The sequence below is a fragment of the Notolepis coatsorum genome (genome assembly GCF_963971535.1).
Source record: "Notolepis coatsorum genome assembly, chromosome: 18".
In the NCBI taxonomy this organism is placed as follows: domain Eukaryota; kingdom Metazoa; phylum Chordata; class Actinopteri; order Aulopiformes; family Paralepididae; genus Notolepis; species Notolepis coatsorum.
The window spans coordinates 87,760,041-87,771,819 of record NC_140182.1 but is presented as its reverse complement, the minus strand read 5'-3'; the positions used below and the strand labels follow the sequence as shown (position 1 = coordinate 87,771,819).

General features: G+C 40.0%; 1 protein-coding gene across 1 annotated transcript; it reads right to left on the bottom strand.

Annotated features, from left to right (window-relative positions):
- Positions 1–2,532: 2,532 nt before the first annotated feature.
- LOC311245076 (uncharacterized protein) lies at positions 2,533–10,497 on the bottom strand. The gene is made up of 4 exons (XM_084334845.1): positions 9,941–10,497; positions 5,775–5,924; positions 5,231–5,578; positions 2,533–2,908 (listed from the first exon to the last, which is right to left on the bottom strand). Exons 1-4 carry the CDS (start codon positions 10,461–10,463, stop codon positions 2,634–2,636), a joined length of 1,296 nt encoding a protein of 431 aa, XP_084190971.1. The 5' UTR covers positions 10,464–10,497; the 3' UTR covers positions 2,533–2,633.
- Between the last annotated feature and the right edge of the window lie 1,282 nt (positions 10,498–11,779).

Below are 11,779 nucleotides of genomic sequence, written 5' to 3'. Positions count from 1 at the left end.
GTCTTTTACCAACGCACTTGCATTTTTCCGCGATCTGATTGGCCACTGACGTTTCTCTCAGCGTCAATCGCGTGACACCTAGTTCTATCACTGGTTAAGCTTGGCGACTCTTTCGAAGTTGGTTAAGGTTAGAGTTGGTCTTAGAGCAGGGCGATAGACCACCAGCTCTGATTCCAAACTCTAACCTTAACCAACTTCTAAAGAGTCGCCAAGCTTAACCAGTGATAGAACTAGGCGTTAGCTAGCTAGCAGGCTGTTAGAGGCAGAAATAGGCGTAATGCGATTGGCGCAGAGAGAAACAGAAACGTCAGTGGCCAATCAGATCGCGGAACTCTGCTGTCAACACATTTATGGTTTTATAACATCTTGCCAAAAGGATTACAGTTGCGAATTAGTCAGCTGGCTAAAACTCACACATTTACAGTAATGAACACCACCATTACCACCAGGTGTCAAGACTCCTCATTCACTTCCATTCATTTTTTGGACTTATCAAATATAAAAACAACTGCTGTGCAAATTTCAATAGAACAAACAATTCTGAGTCAAAGGTACATGTTGGTTTTGGCATTTGATGTTGTGTTTACAGATTAGGGCTGGGCGATTCTTGCTCAAATGTGAACGATTTTTCTCTCTAAGAATTGAGATCACTAATAATACCGAGGGGTGTTATTATTGAATGATGTTTTTGAGTTTGCAGTGAATCCACAGCTAAAGAGATTGGTTTTATCGGGTATCACAGTAGCCAAAAAGCTGATCGCATCACGCTGGTTTCAACCGGAAAAAATGTGCCGTAAAGTTTGGTTTCTTACATATCTCGATGTAATTTACCATGAAATATCTACAGCAAGAATTCTGGGTCTCAATGAATCCAAAATGTCAATGTGGTTAGAAGTGGTGGAGAGAATAAAAGCTAGCTTATAATGGTAGTGTCTGGTTAGGTGCGAGGGATAGTGGAGGTACTTCTCAAGGTGGGGTCCGGGAGGGGGGGGTTCGAGCTGAGCATATGTGTGTAGGTTTTTTTTTTAGATAACAGGTATTATGGGTATATCTTATATAAGACAACTAACTAAAAGGTGATCTCATTGGATGTGCCCTGACAATTAATGCTTGTATATCTTATCGTGTGTTGTCATGTTTGTTTATATGTTTGTTTAAAAAATAATAAAAAAATAAAATACAAAAAAAGAATTGAGATCACAATTCTCTCACGATTCTTATTTTTTCAATAAAATAATTTATTGCACTCTCAAACATAACATATGAAAGTGCTTGACTTAAACTTAAGTCTCTTGTAACATACAAAATAACTCAAGTCAGAATCGTCATTTAAAAAAGTAAAGTAAAAAAATATATATAAAAAATAATAATAAACAAAATCATCATAATTTCTAAATGAGATTGCATAAGTCTTGTGAATCGAGATTGCGATTGCCCAGCCCTATTACAGATGCATTACCTTTGAAAAATTAAAGCAGATTTGGCCAATTTGTTGTATACGTTTGACTGCACAGTGTATCAGCCATCAGACTGTACAACAGCGTAATATAGTGCGGGGGACCTTGACCTCTGACCCACACACCTGTTTTTATACACTGTTTTATACACCTGCTTTTATCTAATCACGCTCCTATTAATATTGATGGATATGATTTAATTGAATTTTATCATGTGCTTATTTTTAATTCATGATACAGACATAACATGTAATAACTGAATGAGAACTGTCAATGTCTGTATACTGTGTGAGTTGCGAGATACTCAAGGGGATTAATAAAGTATGGATGTTCGATATTGGCTTTTTTACAGATACCAATATTGTCCAACTCTTAATTTCCGATACCGATATCAACTGATACCGATATATGCAGGGTTTCCCCCCCACAAAAAAACGGAATAATTTCAGGTAATTATTAACATTACATATTGCATACTTTTGACAATAAAAAAATCAGAATGTGTTCTTACTTGCTTGCCTGGGTAAATAAAGGTTAAATACATTTAAAAATATATATATATATTTAACCTGATAACGATCATTTCCCATATCACATTTTAATGCCAATACCGGTCGATAATATCGGTAGGCCGATAATATCGGACATCCCTAGGTAATACATCTGTAAACAACATCAAATGACAAAACCAACATGTACCTTTGACTCAGAATGGTCAGTTCTATTGAAATCTGCACAGCAGTTGTTTTTATACTTAAGTCCCCAAAATGTATGGAAGTGAATGAGGAGCCTGGCACCTGGGAGGAATGGTGGTGTTGACAGCGAACAACAGGGACAGCAGTGGTTGCTAGCTCACTAGTAGATGACTTTAGATAGAGGCAAGACTGCTGAAACTATTTTAAAGCAAACTATCCCTTTAACTAATCAATCACTTTTTTTCTTTCACAATCCTGGTTAAAAATATTTGTCTTAATAGATAATAAATAAAAAAAAAACATCCAGCCTCATTGTGTGCTTAGTCTTCTTCCATGACTTCACCAGTAGCACGAGTACATAAATAACATCAATACATATCTCCATACAAACCTTTATTTTGAATGTTACTATGTACATGTGCAAAACCGGACAAAGTTTGAGCAACAGAGTAAGTGTAAAACAACAAAAGACTTGAGTGAGTCAGTCCACTTCAGGGTGACTTGGGCCTTGCGTTCCTGCCACAAGTCTGTTCAAGATGGTCAGAAGCCCCTCCTGGAAAGCAGCCTGCTGACGCCTTGCCTCCGCAGCCTCTGCCCGCAACTGGTCACGTTCTTCAGCCTCTCTCTCCGTCTGCTCCTTCAGCATTTCAACAAGACCTTGCAGCTGAGCGCGGCTTTGCCTGCGGTCTTCCTCCTCCAACTCCCGCATCTCTCTTACAAGACACAGGATATCAGAGTCACCTCTTTTTCTCTTTCCTGGCAAAAAAAAATATGTAGTTTTAATCTATAGAGCTCCAAAGTACTCCAAAGCTACTTCATCCCTTTCCCTGGCTGATCCCGGAAAACAACCAGAAGATACTCCTTTTCCCATTTTTTCCAGATGAGGATATCTGGCAGTTTATGGACCATCTTTAACATATCTACACACTACTGCATTTAACGTATAATTACTGGAGTTTGAGCTAACTTATGAAATTAAATGAAAAAGTCTGGCGTTTCTTACCACACTTGCTTTTCTACAATTCTGATCCGACGTGGATGAAACATCGCACATAGGCCGACGGCATGCCAAGGAACAGAATTCCAGAATATCTTTCAAATCAGTAAAATAACAAGTATTTTATTTTAATTAATTTCCATCCGCTTATACCATGGTCATTTGCCAACAATATAAAATAAAATCATTCGCATATTTTTGGTGAAAGTTTTACTCTCGTTGTTGCCGTGTTTCCTTCCTGATCGTTAGTTTATCAAGTTGATAGTCAGCTGTGCATACCGCAGTTGATAACGAGTACGCTTCGACAGCTGTGCCCTTTAATGTCGCTATGGTTACAGGTTGAGTAGCGGATGGATTAAGAATGATGATTAAACTTGAGCCGAACTACATGTGCATTAAGCAGTTTTAACATACACCTGCCGGCCAATCAGAAAAGAGCATTCACCCAGACCATGGTATAAGTATTAACGTTAGCTTTACTCAGGAAATGCCTGCATTATCGAAAGTTGAGAAATCTAGTGATCTATGCACACATTTTTGTCCCAACCAATCTTCATTACAACAAGATTGAGTTAGGTAGCTTAGACTTAGACAACGCTGTGGTTAAAGGTGAAGTATTTAGAATGTTTGCTATATGCCGGTCAAATCAGATGGACATTAGAACGCACGTTAGGGGCAGAAGAAGGCACAGTTTCCAAACCGGTAGAATCTTTTTTATACTACCTTTACAAGTGAAATACAAATACTTCACGACTGTAGAAGTAGAATTGGATGTGGATCAAGTGCACCGTTGTGGTTCATAAACCGTTGTGACATTCCAGTGGTTTAGTGAGTGGTGAGAGAGCAATGAGCACAGCTGGAAGACAGCAGTTCCACAGTTGAGGTCAATTATAGCGAGGAGTCTGCGCCATGGTAGGAACGAAACAGTCATATCCTAATCAGTGGTTCCCAAACTGTGGTGCGCGAGCACCCTCTAGGTGGTGCGTGACATGAAAAGGCTAATGGTGGTAATTTTTTTTTTTTTTACAATAAAATGTCATACAAATCTTAGTCAAACCTTTAGTATTATGGATATTAAACATACTGGCAGAGTACATGCATCCATGTTGTCGTGAACATTTTAATTAAATAAGGAAATTCCCTATCCATAGTCGCCGTGGGAAGAGATAAAATAAAAAATAAAATCTGTGCACGGAGACCAGCAACAATTTTTTCTAACAGAAACCCATTGGGGGGTGCGTCAGCTAGGTCGGGAGGTGACAGGGGGTGCACGGCCAAAAAAGTTTGGGAACCGCTGTCCTAATAAACACATTTTCATAGCTGATGTTAACCAGATGAGAAGGGTTTCGCCCGCTTGCACGGTTGTAGGCATCTCTCCGAGTGCCCTTCTAGTCGTTGTTATTATTATGACTAAAGTGGTCATAAAATCAAACACATAACTTATATTACTACATATATCTATTCTATTCACATATATGCTTACCACATGTATCTATTGCTATGCCCGCCCATCACAATCACGCGAACTGTCTAACGCCTGTCCCGTCTCCCTGAGAGTGGCTGTCTCGTGGTGATGACCGGAGTAGTGGACGTCCCGTGATGATGACCGGGAGGATGTGACCCTCTCTGCGCCGCCCCCATGCCTCATATAGATCCGCCATCAGCTCTATTTTAAAATATTTCAAAATGTTCAGTTGCTATTGCATGCACTTATCTGTGTTTCATTACACATATGAGTGCATGCTTACCAACTGTTCGCCTGTTTTATTGCAACACTACTATCACCGACATCTAAGAAGGGAGATCCCCCCTTGAACAGCCCTTCTAAGGTTTCTCTCCTCCACATTGCCTGTGGTGCATTTTTTCCTATTGCTAGGTTTTAGTGAGTTTTTCCCTTACCTTTATGGTGTTTTTGTTTTGTTCTTGATTTATTGTGATGTTTCTTCTTGACTTGTTTAAAGAAGACGGGTCCGGCCCATGGGGACATTTAGCGTGTGTTGTCGGGCCTTACAAATACATTTTATTTGATTATGAAATTACACAGGTGTACATGCAGTTGGACAGGAATGTGTTTCCATTACCTGGTCTAGCAGGTGGAGGAGAACTGGGCCGACTGGGGGTATCGTTACTGCAGGCCGTAGGTCGGCTGGGGGTACCGCAGGACGTAGGGCGACTTGGGCCTTGCGCACCCGCCACGAGCGTGTTCAAGATGGGCAAAAGCCCTTCCTGGAAAGCAGCCTGCTGACGCCTTGCCTCCGCAGCCTCTGCCCGCAGCTGGTCACGTTCTTCAGCCTCTCTCTCCGTCTGCTCCTTCAGCATTTCAACAAGACCTTGTAGCTGAGCGTGGCTTTGCCTGCGGTCTTCCTCCTCCAACTCCCGCATCTCTTTTAAGAGACACAGGATATCAGAGTCACCTCTTTTTCTTTTTCCTAGCAAAAAAAAAGGGGGGGGGGGGGTCATTTTTATCACATCACCTATTTTTGTAATTGTATGAAATCAGTAGTACTGTTGTGACTGAAGTGATTATTTGTATTATGACTAAAGTTATCATAAATCAAACATAACTTAAGTGATTATGAAATTATACAGGTTGTATGCACTTTGACAGGAATGCGATTCCATTACCTGGTCTAGTAGGTGGAGGAGAGCTATGGCGACTGGGGGAAATGTTAATGTAGGCCGTAGGGTGACCGAGGGTACTGCCGTCCGTAGGTCGACTGGGGGCACTGTTGGCCATAGGGGAGGTCTCTAAAAAAGAGGACTCTGGCATGGTCTCTAAAAAAAGAGATGAACATTTGGATTAAGTTAGCTGAAGTGCTTTGTTTAAATTATCAGGAGTCAATCACACGCACACATTTTCAGCAAAAGTGACCCTCAAGTGATGATTTTAACAGGTGCTAGTACTGCAGTAAATAAATCGCACAGATTATTTCGTAGCACATGTTACACTGTACAGCCCTGCCATGTGTGATGATGTTAGTCCCCATAGTAGCCATTTCATTGTAGTGAGACTATTTTCTATGCTTGACTTCATTGTATAAAATGACAATCACAGCCTCGTGAAAATATACAACTAGAAACTATAGACCTAGGGCATTCCGATAATGTATGGTAATGTATGTATGGTCTTAATATGGCATGGTTGGCATCATGTTTTATCAATTCTCAAGTGGTTAAAAATAGTTACATTTTGCATCAAATCTACAAATTATAACAAATGGTATGAACCAGCTTATGAGACATAATTAAGCACAAGAATGGCCATCATACACTTTGATCATGATCCAAGCCAACAAAGTAATTTCACGTCTTTACAATAAGGGAGCACTTCACAGAAAAATGATCATCTGTATATCAAGAATCAAGAGGTTTATGTCACATACATACCAGGGCAAATGCGGGTGGTCATACCTGCATCGATTGTGCAATAATAGACATAAAAAAAAAAAAAATATTAAATTTTTTAACAGGTACTACAAGACATAAGATGTGCATGATAAAAATCATCCGCCTTTTTCACCACAGGATCTATGTGTGTTGTGTTGACCATGTCAGGTCCTCTGTGATGTGGACTCCCAGGTACTTGAAACTGCTCACCCTGTCCACGATAGCCCCATTTATCCACAGGAGTTATTCCTCTCCGTTTCTTATTATGAGAATCAATATAATAGCCTAAATAATATTCATGATAAATTCTCATCACTGATATACTGTATGCGTTTTTCCAAAAAAAAAATACTGCACGGTCAAATTTTGCATGCACAACAATGTAGGCATTATGGCATTTTTGGTAGGATCATATTTAGGCTTTCCCTTCTTACAATTCCCAAATGTCATGCAACAGCCAATCAAAACGCCCATAACGTACCAGGTAATGATGTCAAACTAATGACTGATTTTTTTTCCTAACGATTAACTCGTGAGTAGCCAGTCTTTCACCCACCCATGTTGTTTTTTCCTCTTAACATATCAACAAGCATAAGCATTACTGCACTGATAGCTCTCTTCTTACTAATTTCCGGTACAGCCAAAAAACAAAATAGCACATGGCTAATTTGCATATTTGTTCGTGAAGATCTTATTGATTTGGGGACAATGAGATGGGTGGATAGCTAGCTAGCCTTGTTGTCTAACATAATGGTCATATTCACCGTCAACCATAGGCAACGTATTGACAGAAAGGCAGCTCGCAGGCTTTTTCATTGGCACCAGTCAAGTGACAGGTGGTTGTCGAGCAGTTTTTGTTTCGACAAAGGCAAATTACGTGCGCGTGATAGTAATCTAGCCAACGAATGTTAGTGGAATAAAATATCAAATTGGGTGTGTTGCATGCAACTTCGATTCTTTTAGAATTACTTTGAGGACACGAAATTAGTTGTTGCAATTTGTGAGGTTGGCCCACATTACGGGGCAAATTTCCCGGACAATTTATATTTATATAAAGTTATATATAACGTTACATTCAATTGATTCCCTCAGTTTGCACACCATTTTCTCCAGGTTCTCAGAGTAGCAAATTACATTCACTTTCAACACTACACCATTTGTGTATGTATTTATTACAAAAATATTTACACGACATATCCCTACCTCATTCTTGCATTTTAAAATGCTTGCATTTGTACTTTAGTTTGTATATTATTGTATGCGTTTGTGCTTCATATACAGTAAAAAAAAAAAAAATGTAAAGCCAATACCAGGGGGGCTCATACAGAACCAAGCATCTCACTGTAATGTAGGCTGCCTGGGACTGACAAATAAAACACTATTGAACTGTTGAGTTTGTGTTAATATGATAGTATGTGTAACTGCTTAACTGTTTCCACAAGAGGGCGCTATAGGCGCAAGGAGATGTAGCTATTGTAGCTGACGTCAGGTAAGAGGGTATAAAAGGGGTTGTTCCCTCCCCCTCGATCTCTTCCTCATCTACCAGAGAGGGTCTCATGGTGCATATAGAATGTGAAATAAACCACGCTGATTAAAGGCTAAAGAAGGACCTTGTCGTCATGAACCTATTATTGTTGCTCCCCAGGTGACTGTCAACAGAACTGTTGAATACTTCAAACCAACGTTTCGGTCAACAGACCTTCTTCGGGTTATATTAGGGATCGATTGATTGAAAATTGTATTCAGATTGCAGAATGGGTACAATACAGTACAGCTCAATACACACAATTGTTAAGGGGATGCAGACCAGAAAAAGAGAGTACATTTGACGTACATTTGACCCCACCCGCCCCCCCACCTTCAATGTACAGCCCCACCCACCCAACCCCACCCCACCTACCCAACCTCCTCCAATGTACAGTTTCTATGTCAAATGTATATACACTCTTTTTCTGGACACTTTTTGTATCACAAACAGTACTGTATTTGCAAATCTGGTATGTCATAAATGTATAGATGTAGCAGTACTGTCTATCTCAGTGGTTCTCAAACTGTGGTACGCGTACCACTAGTGGTACTTGGTGGTACTGCTGGTGGTACTTGAAAACATTTCCAAAAAAGCAAAAAAAAAAAAAAAAAAAAAAAAAAACGGGCCACTGAACGTAGAAGCAGGCCAGGCCAGTGTTTCTGGTTGCGGCGGCGCGATAGTTAGATAACCTAGGTGGGGAACAACCAGGAGATCACTGTGACAGAGAGTAATGCAGTCTAAACAGTCATCAATCTTTAATTCAACTTCAGCCCTGATCATAACCATTTATTTTTTGATTTTTTTGTAATGTCAGATAAAAAAAGTACTCCCACTTTTCTGAAAAGAGTTGGTGTTAAATCTGACATTACAAAAAATCCATCAAAATCTGTGTTGCTGCTAAAAATGTACTTTGCATTTGATATTGAAAATATTTTACCTTTGTGTTTTTTTAACAATAATTTGTGATGCCATCACACAAACTGGCATTTAAAGGGTAAACATTCAAAAATGTATTGAATATGTGTTTTTTCTTTTTTACAATAATTTGTGATGCCCATCACAAACACTGGCATTTAAAGGGTACAATTTCAAAAATTCCTGCACCAGAATGATGAAAATAATTGTGTGTGTGTGTGTGTGAGAATGACGGACAATTGCTTGCTGTGTGAGAGAGAGAGAGAGAGAGAGAGAGAGAGAGAGAGAGAGAGAGAGAGAGAGAGAGAGAGAGAGAGAGAGAGAGAGAGAGAGAGAGAGAGAGAGAGAGAGAGAGCGATAGAGAGAGAATTAAGTACATTTGCTTAAATACAGTTGTTCTTAATTTTCTCACTTGCTATGTGAGAATGTTAGTTATTATGTTCTCAATGCCCCTTGCATTGTATGAGTTGTGTGGAAGCGTTTGCTAGTTCTAGTGCTATCCCTTTGTACATTGTGGCTGTGTCTGACAAAAGTTAATAAATAAATAATGGTATTAGGAATACATTTGTCTCCTGCGTGAACTGTGCATAGCTGAATAGACTGTATTTTAACACCGGTCATATGGTGGTACTTGGAGAGCCAGCTACGTTCTCAGGTGGTACTTGGTGTAAAAAGTTTGAGAACCACTGGTCTATCTGTATGTCGTCGTGTGTGTCATATGATGAATTGAAAATGGGGGACCCTGATGTAAACAAGACGAAAGTCTTTCTCTGGTCTGCATCCCCTTAACAATTGTATGTATTGAGCTGTACTGTACCCATTCTGCAATCTGTTAAACTTTTCAATCAATCAATCAAAACGTAGAAACTGTAGGGAAGTAGCAAGAATACCAGTGTGCTCGAGTATTCCTTTCGAATATAACGTTGCCATGTATATACAAACTAAGACTGAGCTAACTAACCGTCTGCAGAGCAGTCCTCCGGTGAGCTGCAGCTACCGGTGCCGCCGGGGGACACGCTCCCTACCGGGGGGAGACAGTACATCGGCACCTCGTCGCTCATGGCCTCGAAGAGCCCGACTGGCGAGTCCTTATGTGTGCCCGGACTACCACCAGCAGCATACGCTGGTTTGTGGCCCAGGATATCGTCCAGTATGCCATACCACTTGCTTGTTTTTCGATCAGATCCGCTTTGATTGTTGTGGTCTTTTATCTTCTTGTAATCCTGTTTCAGCTTCTTGATCTTCTCTCGACATTGCTTCGCCGTGTGGTAGATGCCTAAGGATGATTCGAGCTGAGAGGAAATGTTAGCGAAGATATTTCGCTTTGACGAGTCGAAATCGCGTTGCATTTCCTCCGTCGCGTATAGGCGCAATAAAGCCGGCACTTCACTGTCGGCCCATTTGTCCGCGTTTGGTTCAATTTTGAAGGCATTTTGTTCAATTTTGAATGAGTTTTGTTCAATTTTGAAGGCGTTTTGTTCCATGTTAAGGCGAACATAAGAGCTGTTGTTTACACGGCTAACGGGCTTTTAAAATGGCGGTTGCCGGTGCTGCATTGGCTCACATGTTCGACCAATGCGCGTACACTTCAGTCTGGACCCATCACCGTGCATTTAGCTACCACACTCCTACGCAGAGCTCACGTACTCCTACGCAGAGAGTTGGACGACGTTCCACATCTGTGCCCAAACAGGAAGTGAACTACCTTTACTCATATTATTTTCGCTTAACATTGAATAAATAATGATATTATTGTCCCCCCCATATTTTTTTTATATCTTTTATAAATAAGAACCGACAATGTGTTGAAAAAAGTTAAAGTTACAACGAATGCAGCCATAAAAGTATGATTTTCTTACAGAAAAGACATAGCACTATTGTCAATTTACTTTTCTGATAACTACATCTCTACATAACTCATAAATGTTCAGACGAGGTTCATATTTTCTCTGGATACACACCCAATTCAACATTATGGCCACATTTTCTTTCAAACTAATCTGGTCACAGATGACCCGATTTGTTAAAAGGCGCTTCGGAGGCTGTGAAGTACAGGTGTAGATACAGCTCTGCGTAGGAGTGTCACAGCCTCCTCTGCCCAAGAGAGCAAACATTTGTACCAGTTTCACAGGTCAACCTAAATCCACCTGCAACAACAAAATTGTTTAATTGTGAAGTAATTGGGTTCTACTATATGGTGTAGTAGTTAGTACTACATATGTAGTCCTGTCTCACATTTGTTTACTTGTAAATTACACGGTGGTCCATAAGGAATGCCATAATTCCCCTCTATATACTGTATATGGTTATAATGGTAATAGACCTGCTTGACATGACTAGTAGGTAAACCACTACTGATAAGTATGACACATAACATGAGGGTTCCCAGAAAAAGCATCATGCCATTTCCATCATTGAATAGCAGGGCTCCAGACTGTATCATTTATTTTAGAGTGTACAAAAGAAGGTTTCACATGGTGGCATGTGTGTGAGCACATGGGATCCACATTCTCATTACCGTGTTCACATAGAGATCTTTACTAAAACAACTGTTGCTGTTTATGATGTGAAAACGTGACCTTCTTGCCTACATGATACTCTGAAAGTTTATGATTGTACTGAAAGATGTACAGATTTTCCATTTGTATTTCTCACAATGATAGGTGGAACAATTAATAGAATATTATGTATTCAATAAAACCTAATTAGGCCCAGGTTACATGCTCAAGTATACCATATCTTATATAATAGCTTAATCTAGGAATACAGGTAATATTGTTCAAGGCCCGCCCCTTATGTT

What these genes read in the sequence shown, in the direction of transcription:
- LOC311245076 (XM_084334845.1), bottom strand. Translation starts at nt 10,463, where the DNA reads ATGGAACAAAACGCCTTCAAAATTGAACAAAACTCATTCAAAATTGAA. An exon ending in GGAGGACTGCTCTGCAGACG is followed by an intron (nt 5,925 to 9,940) that starts GTTAGTTAGCTC and finishes CTCTTTTTTTAG; the next exon opens with AGACCATGCCAGAGTCCTCT. An exon ending in TCCTCCACCTACTAGACCAG is followed by an intron (nt 5,579 to 5,774) that starts GTAATGGAATCG and finishes TTTTTTTGCTAG; the next exon opens with GAAAAAGAAAAAGAGGTGAC.